The sequence below is a fragment of the Capricornis sumatraensis genome, chromosome 7, assembly GCF_032405125.1.
Source record: "Capricornis sumatraensis isolate serow.1 chromosome 7, serow.2, whole genome shotgun sequence".
In the NCBI taxonomy this organism is placed as follows: Eukaryota; Metazoa; Chordata; class Mammalia; order Artiodactyla; family Bovidae; genus Capricornis; species Capricornis sumatraensis.
The window spans coordinates 105,243,590-105,264,209 of record NC_091075.1 but is presented as its reverse complement, the minus strand read 5'-3'; the positions used below and the strand labels follow the sequence as shown (position 1 = coordinate 105,264,209).

General features: G+C 51.9%; 1 protein-coding gene across 1 annotated transcript in view; it reads right to left on the bottom strand.

Annotated features, from left to right (window-relative positions):
* Positions 1–11,322: 11,322 nt before the first annotated feature.
* The window catches only part of PPP2R2C (protein phosphatase 2 regulatory subunit Bgamma), a 161,810-nt gene continuing 152,512 nt past the window's right edge, over positions 11,323–20,620 (bottom strand). The window contains exon 9 of the mRNA XM_068975237.1: positions 11,323–11,614. Within this exon, the coding sequence (XP_068831338.1) occupies positions 11,323–11,614 (292 nt within the window). The remainder of the gene's footprint in view (positions 11,615–20,620) is intronic.

Genomic DNA, 20,620 nt, shown 5'->3' with positions numbered 1-20,620 from the left:
CCACTTGTATTTTGATGTGTTCTTGGGAACTCGCTTATGTCACTTTCTTAAACATGGTGTGAGGAACTTCCCAGATGGTCCAGTGGTTGCAACTTCACCTTCCACTGCAGGAGGTGTGGGGGTCCCATTCCTGGTCGGGAGTTAAGATCCCACATGCCTCACAGCCAAAAGAGAGAAAAAAAAAAAAACCCAAAACATAAAACAGAAGCAGCAAATTCAACAAAAGCTTTAAAAACCCCCCACCTTAAAAAAATCTGTAAAAAAAAAAATATTGATATGAACCTAAAATTCACCACTAGTGTGGGAAAGGTCTCTAGGTGGGTCTGAGGGCCCCATTCTATACCCTTCTTCACTTCGGTTGGCCTCCTTTGCCGAGTTTTCTCGGGGGACTTCTATCTCCTCTCATGCTCTGGCCCACGCCTGTGTCAAAACCCTCCCCCTGGGTTCCCTGTCACTGACGTGAGGCTGGACCAGGGTGGCACACAGCATAGTGAGTCCGGCTGGCTTATGAGGAGGTAACACTCTCCCTGGGCCCCTGCACGGCTCGCTCTGCAGGACCCTGGAAGGAGAGGGCTCGCCCCAGTGCCCCTTGCCGGATTCCCACCACGCGCTGCCCTGTGTATCCCTGCTGGGCAGGAGCACCTTCCTCGACACCCAGAGGATATCTCAGGCCCCTCCCTGTTCCACTTCCTCTTCCTTCTTGGCTCCTTCCCATCCGGCTTCCGTGTAGAAGCCCTTGTCCACTCCCTAAGAGCTAAACACCCTAGAGTCGCTATCCCTGGGTAAGCCCAGCATTTATATTCTGCTCAGTCTCAGCCCTGCCTCTCCTAGCCTCTCTGCAGCCCTGGTCCCAGCACTGAGCTTCCCACCAGCCCCACCGCAGGGCTGCAGACCATCCCCTGAAGCCGGGGCTTGAGGACAGGGGACGCCATGGATGGGGTCTAGCTCCTGGGCTTGGGACCCTTCTCAGGCCTGGAACACTGTCCCAGTCTCTGTGTTTCTCCCTAAATCTGGGACCTGGGTACTTATCTCCTTTTCTTTTCACTTCCCGGCTGCCTCCCCCATTCTGCCCTTGGGGATTCTGCCCCCCAAGGTGGTGCCCGGTTGCCCCAGACCCCCCCTTGAATGCTGCTCTGGGGAGGACAGGACAGGCCCTTTGATGGTGACCAGTCCCCCCAAGCAAGAGTGACAGGGACTTGCATGTGGGCCAGTGGTAGGGTCCAAGTCCCCAAATCCCAGCACCAGCACCCACAGGCCCTTGGCATGGGTCCTGGGACTCCACTTTCACCCGGAGGTGCCCCCCGGAAACCCTTGGATTCCAGCTGTCAGCCTGTTATCCCCTAAAGTGAGGCTTTTTGGTTTTGTTTTGGTTAAAACTCCTCATCTCCCTGCTTGGCCTCCTTGAGGGTCTCTGTCCCCACCATGGGGTCTGAAGGCCCTGCCCAGGCATGTAATTGACTCCCATGGGACCTAGAAACTCTCAGAGGTTCTCAGTGCTCTGGCTAAAGCTGGATACCTATAGGACCCTCCACCCAGGGGTGTCTTCACCTCTCCGCACAGACTCACCTGTCTGCCTGCCCTCAGCCTGGATCCTCATCCCAGCTGCCCCTTCTCCTGAGTTTTCTATCCTTTTCTGGACTTGCCTCACCGAGTTCATTGTCAGTACATTTGTTGAGTCATTTCCTGTCCTGAGTGTGTGGATGTTTGAGGGCGAGTCATTGCCACCACCACAGAATCAGACCCTGATCCCATTGTAATTGGCATGCTGAGTGGGCATCTATCTTTTCCATCATTAGGACTGTTTGCTGGTAGCTCACAGAAATGAACTGGCTGACTCTGGCTGAAAAGTGCTACTGGAACTGGAAACAAGGGCTTCTCAGGGAGTTGTCCGATCACAAGCATTGCTACTGAATTTAGGTCTGGCTGCTTGCTGCTCAAAATCAAAACATGAGTGGCAAATATTGTTAGAAATGGAAAACCCTGCTTTTAATCAGAAAGCCAACAATTTGGGGAGATGAGGCTCAGTGTCCGCAGAAAATCAACTCTGAAGGTTTTTCTTGGTGATGGAAGTTTTAAAAAGATAAAAAGGGATGTAATCTTAGTTAATCATTGAGATGGGAGAGGGGTAGGGTCATCACCATCTCCCCCTGTTACAGCCTCCTTTGCAGCCTTGTTGAGTCCTTGTGATCTTTCTTTAGAAACTGTCTTTCTTGTTCACATAGTTTGTCTATGAGTTCACTGAAGGAGAAGCCAGGGAAGAGATCTGGTCATCTGTTAATTACTTATTCTTTATTTCTACTCTTTAGAACTACAGAAGGGACCGACACATTAGGCAAGGTATTAAAAGATTTGAAGGGTGAATTTGGGCCGGAGGTGAGTAGACCATGGTGGGCAGGGGGGCGGTGGCCTGGTTTAAAAATTAGTCTCAATGTAGCTTTGCTAAAGTGACAGGACAAAAGGGGTTTCCTGCTGAGGGCTGTTTCCTGTAAAGAGCTGCTTACAAACCCCCCTCTGTCAGATAATCATTTCATTTCTAGGGGATTACGGATGAAGGTCCGTTTTCTGTAACCGCATCATGCTGAGATTGGGGGCCGAGGTCTCAGCTGAAAGATATCAACATGAGTTTGAAGCATCTCTCTGCGGACAGTTTTAGTTGCCCATTTACGTATACAGGCAGAACAAGCATCTACAATTATTTTGATGCTCATAAAGATATAGATGATGAGCAATAGTGTTTGTCTCATTCTCTTGAGGCCAGTTCTTAGAACTGTTCTAGCCCGAGATTCAGTGCTGCTCAGGATGGAGCATCTTAGGTCATGGCTGCAGCCTGGTCATCACGCAGTTAGCTGTTCCCTCTGTGGCAGCCATATAGCATCTGTAAAACGACTCAGGAATATCAGATATTGAATCTGAATCTGTGACTGTAGGGTCCTAATCTTTGACTGATTGAGCCTGCTCGAGCTTGCTCTTCTGTGATTCAGGGAGGCCCGAGAGACTTCACTCTCTCTATGAACAAGAGGCATGGGACACAGAGGGGCCTTAGTACTTGGGAGGGCCTGCAGAGATCTGCTCAGTTCCAGCATTAGAAGGAAGCATCATCACTCTGTTTTCCTTTATCCCTCAGAGGTCCCCTTCTTCTCTGGTAGTAAACCCTGGTCTTGAGCTGGACCTTTGAAACAGCCCTGTTTCCAGCCTCCCCTGCCATGTTTCTAATTTCTGGCTACTGGGAGCAATTAGAAGGCATACAACATTCTCTTCCTGGCCTGAGAGTCAGGGGAGAGGTTGGGTTGGCCTTGCTTGGGTCATCCACTGATCCCATGACTAAACAGGGCAAGACATCTGGGCCAACCCTACTCTCAGCCTGCACACATGAGGGAGAAGAAATTTCTCCCAAGCCAGTTCATAGCCGAATTACCAGTAGAAGGGAAAGTGGCTGGTGCTGGTGATGAACAACACCGTTGCCATGCCCTCCCAGGTTGCAGGCAACCCAGGCTCTGGCCAGCAGTGCCAGGGGCCCCAGGGATGCATGCAGACCTCAGACCATCCTCCTGGGGGGTGTTGGTGGTCCCGTTCAGCCTCCTGCAGCAGCCTCTCTTCCTCTCCTATCTCTGCTTCCCCCAGCCCCCTCCTCCCTCCTTCAGGCTGTCCTCCCATCCTTCTCACAAGGTCTCTTCATTCTCAGCACGGACACACGCTATCCTGATTTCCCCCAGGGGACCAAGCTACAGGGTTTAGCAAGACTTCCCTGAAGCTTGGTCCCAATGTGAGGGAAGAGCGATGATGTTATTAAACAGGCTTCCAGGGGGCCCATATTCTGTGCTGACCACTTATGCAAGGATCTTCTTGTTTAATCTGCACTACCCCATGAGATAGGTACTAACATTCTCCATGCTTTGCGGATGAGAAAACTGAGGTGTGGCAAAGGTTGGTAACATCCCCAAGATCCAGAGCTGCCATCAGAGCCAGGATTTGAATCCCTGAGCTGGACACCAGTGTCCCCACCCTGAACCACTTAGCCTCTGTGCTGCTCACCTAGTGGGTGCCCAGAAAATATTTGCTGAATGAACAAATGAGTGATTAAGCAAAGACAAATGGTGAAGTCAGTTCTTATTTGGCACATCTATAAATAATGCAGTCGTTTGCACCTCTCACAGGCATTACATGTGCATGAAATGAATAAGTCACTTCTCCAAACATCCATCTCCATTTTGCATGTTTGGACGTCTTTTTGCTTAATTTTGCTAATGGATTCCTTTTCATTTTTATTTTCACTTCTGCCCTTCCAATATTGCTGCTTTTTGTGGATGTCAGTTCTTCTCTGAAATCCATCATGTCACCTGACTGTGTGGGCCCAATGTGGAAATCTAACAGCATCCAGGTAGAGACAATGGGGCTTTGTTTTTTAAAAAGGACATGGCTGTTTGAAATGAATCACTCACAACTGGGGCAATTATCTGGAGCTCTGAAAGCTTCTCGGTTGCTAGGAAACCACCTCTCCAAACTGGTAAGCCTTTGCTAAACTTTTCATCAAGCGGTTGAACTTCTGCAGGTCCTGACCTAGCCTGCCATTCTAAGCTGTGTTCCTGGCAGAGGACAAGCAGGAATAGTGGCCCAAAAACATCCCTAAGAGACCACCTGTGGTTCAGTGGTTCAGGACCCAAAGTGATTCAGTCCAGGACAGAGTTTGGCGACACACTGCCTGGGGTCAGATCCCGGCTCCAGCACCCACAGGTTTGTGGCCTTGTGAGAGGTACTCCTTCTCTCCTGGTGCCTTAGTTTCCATCTCTGTAAGATGAGCATCCTCTTTCACAGCGAATTGCTGATGAAATGAAATGAGGCATACGGTGCTCTCAGCACAGTGCCTGGAGCAGCCCACACCTCAGAAGTATCTGTTGTTAATACAATAATGACTAATGACCTGACCTGTGCTGGGTAAGAAAGCTGACGGGGCAGCTGGGCAGATCACTGAGAGGCAAGCATTCCAGGTCAAGCCTCAAAGAGTGGCCGGTGGGCATCAGGAGCCTCAGAGCCTTCAGGGCTCAGGGAAGACAGGTGACAGCTAGGCTTTCATCTGAGCAGAGGCTGGTCTGTAGTTGGGAGAGATTGGGGAGGGAAACAGAGTTTAGGCCTTATTCCATGCACCTTTGAAGAAAAGTTATGACCAACCTAGAGAGTATATTAAAAAGCAGACATTGCTTTGCCAACAAAGGTCTGTCTAGTCAAAGCTCTGGTTTTTCCAGTAGTCATGTATGAATGTGAGAGTTGGACTATAAAGAAAGCTGAGCACCGAAGAATTGATGCTTTTGAACTGTGCTGTTGGAGAAGACTCTTGAGAGTCCCTCGCACTGCAAGGAGATCCAACCAGTCCATCCTAAAGGAAATCAGTCCTGAATATTCATTGGAAGGACTGTTGCTGAAGCTGAAACTCCAATACTTTGGCCACCTGATGCGAAGAGCTGACTCATTTGAAAAAACCCCGATAAAGATTGAAGCAGGAGGATAGAGGGGCGACAGAGGATGAGATGGTTACATGGCATCACCAACTCAATGGACATGAATTTGAGTAAACTCCAGGAGTTGGTGATGGACAGGGAGGCCTGGTGAGCTGCAGTCCATGGGGTCGGCAAGAGTCGGACACAACTGAGCGATTGAACTGAACTGAACTGAAGTGAAGTGGATTGCTCACCCTGTGCCCCGCCCACAGCTCAGCCCAGGGCCTGGCTTGGAGGAGGGGGCCCATCCACACATGCAGCTCCCGATGGGTACCTGGCCTTCTAGGAGCCCCACCCACCCCTCTGTGCCACCATCTGGCTGCCAGCCCGCAAGTATTGCCCAGAGTACCTTGGCAGGGCCCTCCACCCTGGCTGCCCTCAAGAAAGGCAATGTGGAGGCTGGTCCCACCTTTACTGCTGGGGTTTAGGCAGGTATTTGGATCTTTCTGGGATCCTCATCTGTGAAAGTGGGCAGGAATCCGCTGAAAAGGTTGACTGTGAGATCAGAATGAAGGTACCTGAGTGTGTTCGTTTCCCAGGGCTACTGTGAGAAAGGGCCACAAACTGAGGGGTTTAAAACAACACACGTCTTCTCCTACAGTTGGGGGTTCAGAAGTCCCATGTGGTCTTATGAAATGAAAATGTCTCCTGCCATATTAATAAATAAGAAATGTCACAGCCATCCGCGATCTCTGGCCTCCAAACGTGAATGAGGGCTCCCCAAACTGGAATCCAATGGATGCTGCCCCTCCCCAGTGGTGATAGCTAAGGAGCTGGGGGAATGAGTGCAAGAAGCAGCCACCTGCCACTCCTTCAGGTAAACAAGGAAACAGGATGGTCCCCAGACAACTGAGGTGCACAGGAAAAGAATGAATTCAGTGAGCCCGGAAGCTTGCATCTCTGCATACATAGAGTGCTTAGTTCTTTGACACCTGATCTTTGATGTTTAGACTGCTTGCTCCCTCTGTTGCAAACCTGAGTCTGATTTCCCCTCCTACCTCATTGGAGCAGTTTTCTCAGAGATAACTGAGATGCTGTCTTCTGGGTTCGGAGTCCTAAACATTCCCACCAAACAAAATAACTGTCAGCTTTCAGGTTGTGACTATATTTTCTAGTCGACAGTCTCACTGGGCTAAAATCCAGGTGTCGGCAGAACCGTGCTCCTTCCGGAAGTTTTAGGGAAGAATCCATTTTCTTGTCCTTTCTGGCTTCCGGAGGCCACTCACGTTCCTTGGCCTGTGGCCCCTTCTTCCATCTTCAGAGCCAGCAGTGGAAGGGGGAGTCCTCATTGCTTGCTGCCTCTCCCTATGAGTACAATCAACAGAGGTCCTCTACCTTCTGGAACTCATCGGAGAGACTGTTCCCCACTGGATAACAGAGGATATGCTCCGCATTGTGGAGCCCTGTGCCAAGGTCACAGGTGTGGAGCTGTGTACAAAGGTCACAGGATAAGAATCTCTGAAACTGACCAAGCCGCATAGCAACTGTTGCCATGAGCTTCCAGATCTAGATCGGCCAGTTCCCTGACCCCATATTATGTAAAATACCCACCCTACTATCCACCTTATAGCATCCTAACCAATCACCTAATGCCACCATTCCAGCAGGAATTTTCTCTGTCTTGAGGCTATAAAAATTGGCTGCTAGCCTGCGAAACGGTTCAGCTCTCCCTTGAGCCAGCCTGCTGTGTCTCCCATTCTAATCAACTTTATTCTCCTCTCATTCTGCCTCATGTCTGAAAATTCTTTCCCAACCCACGCATGGACCACAACACCCATCTCAGGTCCATAACCTTAATCACACCTGTGAAGTCCCAGAGCTGGTGCTCAAGTCAGCGCTGGGTGGGGCTGAGATCATGGTGTCATCACTATCGTCTAGGTATCCACCTATGCTTTCATCATCTGAGTTTGAATCCAAGATCGTCCACTTACATTCAAGTTCTATGAATTTCGGCACAAGTTAAATCTTAATCTAAGCCTTAGTTTTTTCACGTATAAAATGGGTTTAACAATAGTACTGCCCCTTCTGCCACAAAAGGCATAACATGAAACCTAAATGAGATACTATGTGTAAAATCCCCACACGGTGGGGCCACAGAGCTTAACAAGGCATTTTTTCATTACCTCACTAGTTTTCCCTCATGAAGAAATGGCATCACCTTCTATTTTTAATCTTCCCTACTTGCTCAGATGGTAAAGAGTTGCCCTCAATGTGGGTCAAGAAGATCCCTTGGAGGAGGAAATGGCAACCCACTCCAATATTCTTGCCTGGGAAATCCCATGGACAGAGGAGCCTGGCAGGCTACAGTCCGTGGGATTGCAAAGAGTCAGACATGATTGAGTGACTAACACACACACACACCTTCTATTCACACATGGGGTTCAAAGAGGTTAGCCCCATGTCCAAGGTCACACAGCCCAGAAGTGGGTTTTCCTCCTTTCTCCTCTGTCCTGAAGTGGAGAGGTTGATGGAGAAATAAGTCAATCAAAATCCTACCAGCAGACCCACCAGGGCAGCCGCTGACTTCCTGCCGCTGGGCCTGAAGCTAAAACCTCCTCTTGAAAGTGAAGAGGTGAGGCCTGGGCTCCCAGAGGGGTGCAGAGGAACCATGGGGGACGTGAAGGGCTTCCCCACACATCCTCCGGCTTATCTCAGCCATCGCAGCAGGCGGGGCTGAGCCCCTCTGGCTTCTAGAACTAATTCAGATGCCCTATAGCCTGGCTCCTCCCAGCTCTTGTTCCCTGGGACACGGAGGCACGTGTGTAGCAGTACCGTTGGGTGAGCACTATATTAGGAGTTAACTGGGCCAAACTAGAAACTTGGCTCCAGCATCTCCTAGCTGTGTGATTCTGAGCCGGTTCCCTAACTTCTCTGAACCCCAATTTCCTCATCTGTACCATATTCTCAAGTTGGATGTGAGGGTTAGAAATGATCATGGGAGAATCTGGCAATATTTGGAAATCAGAGTAGGCTATGCTCACTTGCTCCAAAACATAACAAAACAAAACAAAAAAAAAACCAAAATAAAACAATTGTCATTTATTGAGCGCTTATGTGCCTGGCACTGTGATTTGCAGGCCGTTGTCCAATTTAATCTTGCCCTTCCCCCCACAACCCCCAAACCACAAGGTTGGTATTATTATTAGCTCCATTTCCTTGCTGATGAAATAAGAGCTGAGGAAGGTTAAAAGTTGCATTGGGAGCTGGAGGCCGGAAAGCCTGGAGGTGAACCCCACTTTTCACGTGTGTTCCCACCTGCCATGTGCCTCTTGCTGGGAGCCCATTAAAAACAAACAGCATTCCGAGCCTCATTTTCGATGTAACATTTGTTATTTTATTGGAAAAAGCTGGTATTAACATATTTATAATTTTATTCAACAGGTGGATAGTTTGTGAGACACCCAAGAAAACGAGAATGCACCTATGAGTTACAGAGTCCAAAATGGTCAGGCCTGTCTAATCTACCACCACGTATCCGAAGCCACCGAGCAGTCAGTCCTCAGAGAGTACTGAAATGAAAACGAAAACAACCCAACAACTTCACAATGACCATGTGAACGCGCGTACATTCAAAAAGAGCAGGAAGTTTAAACAGGAAGGAAGCGAAGTTTGTGACTATGTTACTGGCCCTTCATGCCATGTCTAGCGTTACATCCTCCCTCGTCAACATCTTTTCTCAACACACATTTTACTCACAATGCTTTTATTCATTACGCTTCGGGCATCATTATTTTCCAGGGATCCAAAGACATGCTTTTGCTTCTGAGAAGACCCTTTCCTTTCTTCTCCCTTTTCGGTTTGGTGTCCACAGTTTAAAACAGAGTAAGGAACCAGGAACTGTATTGAGACCTCCTTTTGAATGCAGTGTAAGCTTTGCGCTTTGTAGAAATGGTCTGTGTTAAATCTATGATCTGATCAGTAACCTCCATCTGCAAATGCAAACTGCCTCTCAGCATCTGAATCACAAAGGGAAATGATCGTGCCAAATATCCGAATAATTGTATAAGGCCCTCAGAGCTGGATTTTGGCTTCAGCAAGATTTCTATACAATTTATCACATTCTTGAACCTCTTTACAAAGGGAAGAAAAAGGAATCCAATCCTGTGATTGTTAGTTTTAATTAGAATAGATATGTACATATAATACTGTCCAGGTCACCTGGATTTTACAGTGATATATAAACAAACATTCTTCATTCATGTTGATTAAAAAAAGAAATCAACGGACCCATTTCCTTGTGTAATTATTGTATGGCTGGAAGTGAGTGCACATGCGTTCTGTGCTTTGACACACACAAAAGTAGACCATTATCGCTGAGAAAAATCTTGAGTTGGGTCTATTTCCTGGGTTAGGTTACATCTTGTTAAAAACAAACAAAAAAGATTCAGTCGGGCCTCTGCACTCTGCTTTCTGAATCAAAATGCAAGCCACGTGGTTCCGCTGGGAGTTCCAAGGGCAAAGACAGGTTGGCGTGGTTGGCGGGTGGGCCAAACCGATCCTGACAAAGTAGGAGGGAACCGTTCTGGAAACACCGCATTCTCACTGGCCCACGAGGGGTCAGAAAAGAAAAGGTATCTTAAAATGGTCATAACATGCAATTTTCTTTTGGAGACAGTTCAGTGCATCTGGAAAAGGAGCTGGGGTCCACATCTGAGGTGGAGAGAGGGCAGAGTTCCTTACCACCAAACAAGCGAGGAGACCTGGGGGGCGGTCTTCTCCTTTCTGCGTCTCAGTTCTCCCCGACCCTCATCATCATCCTACCTCCTCTGTCCTGCTTCACAAGATGAAGAGATGTTTCCAGAACCTTCCAGGCTGGAATGTTGCTTTAACATGAGCCACCAACATGGTGGGAGGGAAAGGGTCTTGTGGGAAGGCCTGGATGGAATTCCTGGCCCCTCCTTGGTTGATGCAGGCCTTGGGCCTCAGTTTTCCCATGTGCACAGTGGGGAATGACAAGTTATTCACCTTTAATCCCTGGCATGGAGCCTGGCACTCAGTGTGCAGTTGGCACGTATGGAGGAAATGAATGGGCCCTCGCTTCTCAGGGTCATGACGAAGATTCAGGAAGATCACAGAGGGAGCCAGAACGAGTTCCTGGATCTCCTGCACCCAGGAGATGCAGAGGACAGCTGCAGAACGTAAGGCGAGCCAGCACAGAGGCCATGGGGGTTACACCCGCGGGCCTGGAGGGCCGGCACCACGCCTAGCGCTGGGCAAATGCTCTGAGAAGGGTGGTTAAGTGGTGAGGAAAACACGCACCCACTGTAGGGGGATTCCGCTCCCCTTCCTCTCGAGAAGCTGTAAGGGACCTGGGATATTCTGAGGGACATTAAAATAACCTAAAAGAGGAGCTCGCAAATTCTCAGCATGGACTCACGATCCAAAATGCAAAAACGTGAGACCCTCGGCTCTGAAGACAGTGGCAACTGCTCCATTTAGCATCAGAAGAATCCCTGGCTGGCTTGTTTGAGCTTCGTTATCTGTCCCCGGAGCCCTGAACTGGGGCCAGTGAGGCGCGAAAGACACACCGCTCCGGGGCTCCCGAGGCCCGCAGAAAGGAAACCGCTGGCGTGAAAAATGAACGCGCAGACGGAAAACATCCTAAGAAGGCGGGAAAGACTGCACGCGATTAAAGTACGGGATGCAAGAAGTGAACTTCCAGGCCGACGATCCCGTCGGTTTACTGTGACTCCTTGTTTGTCCTGTGTTCCAATAGAAATCATCCGCAAAGGTGAGTCCGGTCTTGGGATGCTGGGAGGGACGGGGCCCGGCACTCCCCCCTGTCCCTGCCCCCGCCAGTGGCCGCTCCGGCGCGTGGCCGCTGGGGCACCTAGTGCATGTCGGAGTTCACCTTGTCCTGGAAGATGTACAGGTTGTTAGTGGCTGCGATGGCGATGATGTTCTCGGCCGGGTGCCAGGCCGTGTGCAGGATCTTCTTGGTGAAGTCCAAGCTGTCCACGCTGATGTCGTCGCGTCGCCGCTTGCCGCCCACGCACACCCGCCGCGGCTTGAGCACCGCCCGGGGCTTGCTGCTCTCCCGCGACGCCTCCAGGGTCACATCCCGCTTGGTGTTCCGGTCAAACATGCGGAAGAAGTTGTTGTAGGCTCCAGTCATGATGACGCTGGCGGGAGAAGGAGAGGCAGGCGTCAGCTGGGGCCCCGGAGGAGGAGGAAGGAAGCCTGCCGCTCCTTCCCGGGGCTGCAGAGCTATCACCGCAGGAATGGGGACCCCGTGGGAGCAGACGGGGACAGACCTGCCTCCTTCCACCTTCTCTGGGGTGTGTGGGGGGGGTCCTCTTGTCCCCACCCCATATCTGGGCTGCATCAGCACACAGACTTAGAGCCGGGAGCTGAGACCGTTGAAAGCTCGCCCCAAGCATCATAAAAACATTCCCTTGTACTTTGCCCTGTATCCCAGGCGAGAGAGCCCTAGACTTTCAATGAGACTAGGCAACAGCAGAAGGAGGGCAAAGGAAAACCAACAGTAGACACAGGGCTATAAACTCAGCACCAAGAAAGGGCAGGCCCCCCTGAATCAGCCAGACATATCCTTCTGGTAGAAACCTAGGACCCTTCTGCTGTCTGAGCAGTTGCGTGACTAACCGATCACTCCGCACACCATCCATGTGCAGGCATTCACAGACACAACCCCCGCCCACGTCCAGCTAAAGCGCATTCTCCATTTGTCTATTCACTGCCCACCTCTTCTCCCCCACCCCCCCTAAGGAGAAGGCATTCCTGTTGAATCAGAGAAAGGATGTTAATCTACACAGTAATAGCTAGGAGAGAAAGAATAGCAGCTACTTGGATCTGGGCCTGGAGAAAGAAGGGGGTTAAGGATTTGGAGCATCTGGGGGTAGAGCCTACAAAGTCACTGGGGAGGTGGGAACAGATTCCGGAAAGCAATACTGAGGGTACAGAAGTGATCCCCTTCAGTGTTCTTCAGGAGAGATGTGGGTTGACTGGAACCCCTCTTCCCTTCTGGAGATGAACTGTGCTTCCTGATGGTGTCTTTGTTCCCAGAGGAGCCACGAGGACCCCTAGGTTTACAAGGGTTACGCATGTGAGCCATGGCTTCAGTATCATCCGAGCTACATGAATAATCCCATGTGGAGGAGACGCAAGAGGGCAGGGGTCCACCTGGGTGGACCAGGAGAGTGTGGGAGCTGAGGCTCCGGCCTGTAGCATCTTTATGGGAGACCTGGGCAAGCCCATGTCCCTGGGGCCCACCTGAGAATGGACAAGTTGTGATTAAGTCACCTCACCAAGGCTATAGTTTTTCCAGTAGTCATGTATGGATGTGAGAGTTGGACTATAAAGAAAGCTGAGCACTGAAGAATTGATGCTTTTGAACTGTGGTGCTGGAGAAGACTCTTGAGAGTCCCTTGGACTGCAAGGAACTCCAACCAGTCCATCCTAAAGGAGATCAGTCCTGGGTGTTCATTGGAAGGACTGATTTTGAAGCTGAAACTCCAATACTTTGGCCGCCTGATGCAAAGAGCTGACTCATTAGAAAAGACCCTGATGCTGGGAAAGATAGAAGGCAGGAGGAGAAGGGGACGACAGAAGATGAGATGGTTGGATGGCATCACCGACTCAATGGACATGAGTTTGGGTAAACTCCGGGAGTTGGTGATGGACAGGGAGGCCTGGCATGCTGCGGTTCATGGGGTTGCAAAGAGTCAGACACGACTGAGCGACTGAACTGAACTGAACTGAACTGAACTGGACTGAACTCGCCTGTGGAGCATCTCTCACGTCGGTCTCTGCTGGATGGGGGTGGCCTGGATGTGGGTTGGGGAGGGAGGCCCCTGCCTGGTCACTAACGCTGCTCAGGGAGAGGGGGCCCCCGGCAGAGGGCCAAGGGGAAGGTGACCTCTGTCTCCCTGTGTGAGAACACAGCTCCGTGTCTCCTTTCTCACTGATCGGTCTTGCCCTCTGAGTTCTGATTCTTCACAGAAAGGACATTTTCCTTGGCTTGGGGCCTGGCGCGTCTGGGCCAGGAGCTCTCTTTTGGTTCCAGCCCACGAGTGGCTCCCTGCCCAGGCTGCGTGTTTCCTGGAGATGCCGTGCACCCATGACCTGCTGCCAGAGCCGCAACTGCAGTGTTAGTGATCAGCGCCACCTCCTCTTGACACCCAAACTCTCTCTGACCTCGTGTTCAGAGACGGGTGGGTGGGTGTTTGGGGGCCATGAGGATGCAACTCCCCTTGCACAAAGTGGCTCTTCCGAGGCTGTTCTGGGGGCATCCAGGCAGAAGGGGGCGAGGCTCACTACGGCCCCAGGAGGGGGCAGAGGGCACATGCCAACTGGGTGGTTGGAGAGGAGCTCCATGAAAGGACTGTTCACACATGTTCTGGAAGGTTCTAAGGGAATCCAGGAAAAGTGCTGTGCCCAGGGACTGGTACATTTGTAGGTTTTGAAACCCACCCCCACCCCCTACCCCCAGGCCTGAGACATGAAGGGAGGGAGGAGTCACAGGAAAGAGAGAGAGAAAGAACCAGAGACAGAGAAATCTGTGTGAAGGGGGCTGTCCTCTGAAGGAGGCTGTGTCCTAAGGGACACGGTTAGCCAAGATGACAGGGAACAGGGGGGATGAACGCTCCAGTCTCTCTTGCCACCCTCAGGGTCCTTCTAGTGTGCCCCATGGTTAAACCCAGCCAGAGGCCAGTGGGCACGCAGGCCTGTGGATGCCCCACAGGGTCATCCAGGCACAGTCTCTTAGGAGGAGGAGGGTGGAGATGGGAGCTGGAGGGGTCGGGGGTGGGGGACACTTCTGGGCTCACCTTGAAACAGTAATTCATCATCCATAGGCAAGCATCCACCTGTGCTTCTGTCTCCACACCAGGTGGGCACTCTGGGGGCACGTGTGTCTTGTTTGAGTCCCCAGGGCCTGGCTTGGCCCTCCTAGGGGTAAATGGTCCTTGAAGGAAAGACAACCCCCAGCAACAGCCAACAGGAGCTGACCAAGCAGAGGACAACTCCCTCCTCCCAACCCATGAAGATTAAGGATGCATCAATGCTTTGTAAACCAAATGGACTGAAGGGCCAGAAGCTTCTCTTAGTCACGGCCAGACCTGCAGGTTCAGAACGTACCTGCCCCTCGTAGGTGTTAGTGCAATCAGTATCTGCCGAATGAATGAATGAATGAACAAATGACTGACCGAATGAATAAGCGAATGCCATGGAAGGGTCACTCACAGTTACAGCCACACTTGGAAGGAAAGCTATGACCAACCTGCTGCTGCTGCTGCTGCCAAGTCGCTTCAGTCGTGTCCGACTCTGTGCAACCCCATAGATGGCAGCCCACCAGGCTACGGCAGCCCACCAGGCTCCGCCATCCCTGGGATTCTCCAGGCAAGAACACTGGAGTGGGTTGCCATTTCAAAAGCAGAGACATTACTTTGCCAACAAAGGTCAGGCTAGTCAGAGTTCTGGTTTTTCCAGGAGTCATGTATGGATGTGAGAGTTGGACCATAAAGAAAGCTGAGCACTGAAGAATTGATACTTTTTAACTGTGGTGTCAGAGAAGACTCTTGAGAGTCCCTCGGACTGCAAGGAGATCCAACCAGTCCATTCTAAAGGAAATCAGTCCTCAATATTCATTGGAAGGACTGATGCTGAAGCTGAAACTCTAATACTTTGGCCACCTGATGTGAAGAACTGACTCATTTGAAAAGACCCTGATGCTGGGAGATTGAAGGCAGGAGGAGAAGCGGAAGACAGAGGATGAGATGGTTGGATGCCATCACTGACTCAATGTACATGAGTTTGAGCAAACTCTGGGAGTTGGTGATGGACAGGGAAGCCTGGCGTGCTGCAGTCCACGGGGTTGCAAAGAGTCGAACACAACTGAGCAACTGAACTGAAGTCTTAGAAAGGCATGAAATGCCCTGCTCAGTCCCCCTCCTCCCCCCACCCTCAATGGACAAGGGACAGACCAGGGGTGGGTGGGGCAGCTTCTCTGACACTATGTGGGGGCGCAATGGGGGTAGGGTGGGGCTGGCAGTCAAATGGTTCTCCTTTTAAAGAGACTCATCTAATCCCTGGAGGTGAAGGGAGGGTGGGTGGAGAATTCTAATGTACTTTCTGGCTCTATTCTTTTCTGTTTTAAAATCTTAATTGGTGTGAATAGATCTGAGTGTTGTTGAGACAATGAAATGACAAGCCCCTGGAGGTGCTGAGTGGGCGTAAGGAACCCACCCCTTCCAGGCCCACTGGCTGCTGTTCGGTTGGTGGAGAGGGTGCCCTTGGCGCCCTCCTTCCCAAAGTGGCCCCTCTTCTCTCCCTTGATGTCAGCTCACCCCGGAGAAGGCTGGGTGGGCTCCTATGTCACCTAAGTTATGACCCATGAGGCTTCCCGACAGTGTGACCACCCCTGCCCCCCACAGTGTGGGACAGGGAGTGGGCTGAGCCTGAAAGTGAAAGTGAAGTCGCTTAGTCGTGTCCGACTCTTTGCGACCCCATGGATGGTAGCCTACCAGGCTTCTCCGTCCATGAGATTCTCCAGGCAAGAATACCGGAGTGGGTTACCATTTCCTTCTCCAGGGGATCTTCCTGACCTTCCTAACCTCTGAGCCACCAAGACTCCCCCAAATCAGAGAGGATCTGGCACCTGAAAGTCACTGAAGCCAGAGTCCGGGTCTCTGGGGCTGACCTAGGGATCCTGGGTGTGCCAGTGGCTGCCCCTTGGGGTCCTGGCATGTGACCCTTGGCCAGGTCATCACCAAATGTTATTGCTGTTCAAGTCGCTAAATTGTGTCCGACTCTTTGTGACACCATGGACTGTAGCCCAACAGGCTCCTCTGTCCTCCACTGTCTCCCGCAGTTTGTTCAGATTCCTGTCCATTGCGTCAGTGATGCCATCTGACCAGCTCATCCTCTGCTGCTGAAATGCACTCATCACCACAGTGCCTACCCCTTAACCAGTGGCTCTGCCAGCCGTGGCATGCCCATGTTCAGGCTGGAGGACAGGGAGGAGGGTGGGGTGAAGTCAGCAGAGGGGCCAACCTACCACCCAGCGCCCAAGCGTCCCAAGGCCAGGGGATGGGACAGGGGAGCAGGGGGGTGCATGGACAGGTTGACCCTTGCCACCACAAGCAGATGCTCAGGGATGACCCCACAGAGCCTGGGAGGTGACACAGGGTACCGCTGCCCAGGTTGCACCCTCCGTTGCCCCTTCTTCCCGCCTCTCAGACACAGCAGGGCTATGAATGAGGAGAGCTGGGCAGAGAAGTGGGTGGCAGTGACCCGGGTCCCCTGTGGGTATGAGGAAGCCGGGCCAGAATCTCCATGTGCAGGACAGACAGCAGGGCAGTGAGCATGGCCGGGGGTGCTTGCAGGGCTGGGGAGAGGCCTAGACCCCCACCCAGGCAGTGCCTTCTGCCAGGAGCAGGAGGCAGAGGCAGGGAGGAGAAAGGGCGAGGTGGGCGAGGTGCCAATGTGCGTGCATGTGTGTGTGTGTGTCGGGGGGCGTGGGGGTGGGTATGCCTGTGCACACCTGCAGAGAGAATCCTCAGGCCTAGAGGTTACCAGCCAGGATGAACTCTGACCTCCATACTCCAGGGCAGCAATCCCACCAGGCCTGTCTGGCTCTGCAGACAAGAGTGGGCCTGCCCGGGACCCTGGCAGACGCCCTGTCACTGCCCCAGCTGGTGTGCACTGGTGTAGGGCTGTGCAGGCTGGGTCACAGGGCTGGCCTGTGCAGTTTTCCCATCTATAAAATGGGGTAACAAGGGACCCCAGCCCCTGGTAAGAATAGCCCCAGGAATGGATTAGATAATATGCTAAAATGCTTAGAACAGTGTGGGGGTCAGGAAATTCCACCTCCTCTTATGTATTAAATGCCAACAGGTATTCATGGTGCTAGAGGAGACTCTTGAGAGTCCCTTGGGCAGCAAGGAGATCAAACCAGTCAATCCTTAAGGAAATCAACCCTGAATATTCATTGGAAGGGCTGATGTTGAAGTCACAGAGGATGAGATGGTCATGGCGTCACTGACTCAATGGACGTGAGTTTGAGCCAACTCTGGGAGATAGCAAAGGACAGGGAAGCCAGCGTGCTGCCATCCATGGGGTCACAAAGAGCTGGACATCACTAAGTGGCGGAATGATGAACAACATTTATGGATTCTAACCATCCCTGTGGCCCACCTGTCTGACTAGGCGCCCAAGATTATGGAAGCAGAAGGAGGGAGTGGGTGCCGGATCCCAGAGAAGGGTGCTGCCTGCTGAGGGGCTGGACTGGGGGCCTCACCCTTCCCTCTGTGCCTGCAGGGGCAAGAGAAGGGAGAAGGCAGCCCCCTGGTTCTCCAGGGAACACTTCATGGAACCCAGTGGGCACTGTCACACCACACCCACTCTCCCCCTGAGCCACCAGGAAGGGAGAGTGAGATCATTAAAGTCATTTGCAACCCACACAGCTGCTAATCCTCCTTCCATTCAGGTGTGGGATCCAGAGGACACCCCTGGGGAGGAAGCAGACCCCCCCCCCCCCCACACACACCTGCAGAGGAAGGGGTCTCTTCCACCTCAGAACACCAGGTCCCAGCATCCTGCAAACCACGCCAGGTCAGACTGACCCCTTGCTCCCCTTCTTAGGCATGCTCTAACACCCCAGAAGGTTCCTTTAACAGGGAAAAGGGGAGTCCCTGCCCTGGCTTGCATCTAGCAAGTTGCTTCATCTCTTCCAGTCTCGTTTTCCTTGTCTGCACCTGAAGATCACAGCCTTGGCTGCCCTGGTCGTCAGCCTCTCTTATTTCCACTGGGAAAGACTCCTGCCCCATCCCTGTGGGGCTGGAGGGTCTGTCAATCATGATGCTCTACTGCCCCCTTCTGGCCAACTGTGGCATGCAACAGATCCTGTCCATGCTAAAATGGTGCAAAAGTGAGCATGTGACCCCAACAAAGCCAATCAGATCCTTCTCTGAGAATTCTTCCATATACCTAGAAGGGGAATTGTGGTCTAGAAGGACAAAGGAAGGGGGACTATTTGGGGTCACCATCCCCAACTGCAAAGGGGAACCAGCCATAGTGAGGGAGGAATAACCTAGTGTGTAAGAAGCAGGGAGGCTCTGAGATGGGCGTGGACAGAGAAGAAATGGCCCCAAAGGTACAGCATGAGCTCTGAGATAGGCTTGCTGGAACTTATCAGAACAAACTTAGGCTTGCTTGTCTGATTCCTGCAATTGGAAGATGCTTAAAGTATTAGTCGCTCAGTCATGTCCAACTCTTTGAAACTCTGTGGACTGTAGCCTGCCAGGCTCCTCTCTCCATGGGATTCTCCAGGCAAGAATACTGGAGTGGGTTGCAATTCCCTTATCCAGGGGATCTTCCCAGCCCAGGAATTGAACCTGGGTCTCCTGCATTGCAAGGAGATTCTTTACCATCTGAGCCACCGGGGAAGCTGGAAGATGCTTAGTTGACACAAACCCCTTTTTCCCAGGCAGAACGAATCAAAGAGAACTTCCTAGAAGAGATGGTATTTGTGGTGGGTCTTGAAGGCTCAGCAGGGTTCTTTAAGACAAGACAGACAACAGACCCATGTGTGCCAATCATTGGACCACCCGCTGCCAATACAGAGCATGGCCTTGCCAGGAGCATCACACACAAGGTCTCATCCTCAAAGCAGCCCTTGGAAGATGTGGTTTATTCGAACCACTTTCCATGTGAGCAGACTCAGAGAGATCAGACTGCTTCAGAAAGATTGAAGGCAGGAGGAGAAGGAGGTGAAAGAGGATAAGACAGTTGAATGGCATCATTGACTCAATGGACATGAGTTTGAGCAAACTCTGGGAGATAGCGAAGGACAGGGGAGCCTAGAGTGCTGCAGTTCATGGGGTCGCAAAAGTCAGATACGACTGAGTGACTGAACAACAGCAACAATTAAGCAAGTAGCTGGAGACTGGTAGAGGGTGGTCTGGGAATGCAGGGTGTCGGACCTCAAAACCTCTGCTCTTTCCTGTTCCCTGGGCTGCCCATTCGGGTCTTGCTGGAGTTGGGTAAGAGGCGCTGTGAGCGTTATCAGATGTCCACTAGCTGCCACGTATACAATCGGGATGCTGGAAGTTTCCCATTAACATAAGAAGGACAGAAAGTGCTGAGCTATGGGATTCAGAAGGTTGGCTTTGGTCTGCAAGGGTGGGGGCCCTGAGGGGCAGTACTTGCTTCTCCCCTTAGCCTCTGAGCTCTTGGAAGGCAGGGATCAGGCTTTATTTATCTTGGGATCCTCCTCTATGGGCTTTCCTGGAGGCTCAGACAGTAAAGAATCTGTCTGCAATGCAGGAGACCCAGGTTCAATCCCTGGGTCAGGGAGATCCCCTGGAGAAGGGAATGGCAACCCACTCCAGTATTCTTGCCTGGAGAATTCCACGGACAAAGGAACCTGATGGGCTACAGTCCATGGGTTGAAAACAGTCAGATGCAACGGAGTGACTGACACACACACACACACACACCTCCTCTGTGGGGCTTGCTGGGCTCATAGGATGCTTTCGATGAAGTGGAAGGAAGCTGCATATCCCTTTACCTTCCAGGAGGTCAACAGTCATTGACTGGACACTCTTGAGGCTTCAACTCAGGGGCTTAGAATGGGCTGAGGTACAGTCCCACTTCCAGGGGCACTCCAACCAGTGGGAAAGAGGCAAGGTGAAAATGTGTAATAAATGCAAAGACACAGAAGGGAAACCCAGGAGGCTGGGGGTGTCGAGATGGAGAGGAACACCCTGAGGGCTTCCTGGGGTAGGTGGCCTTGGGTTGAGTCAGTCATTTGAAGTGACAGCAGGAGTGAGCCAGGTATAATGCGGTCCGGGTTCCAGAGGGGTAGGAGCAGAGTAGGCTGTGGAGGTGGGTGGCAGGGACTGCCAGGGCTGGGGTGGCTGGCATGGCAGGAAGAGGTGGGTGAGAAGCAGGACAGCTGAGCTGCAGGCTGGGCCCCGGAAAGACAGGAAGAGAAGGCGGCTCCCATCTCTGGAAGCCCGGCATTCACTGTTCATGGCTGCCCCCTGGTGGTGACATGGAGGAAGGGCGGGCAATGGTCCCGATCAGGAGGGAGCCCAACACCGGCAGACAGACACACACACGCACAGAGCAGTGTTGGGATCCCCTTTTCCAGCAGCACGTCTGTCTTC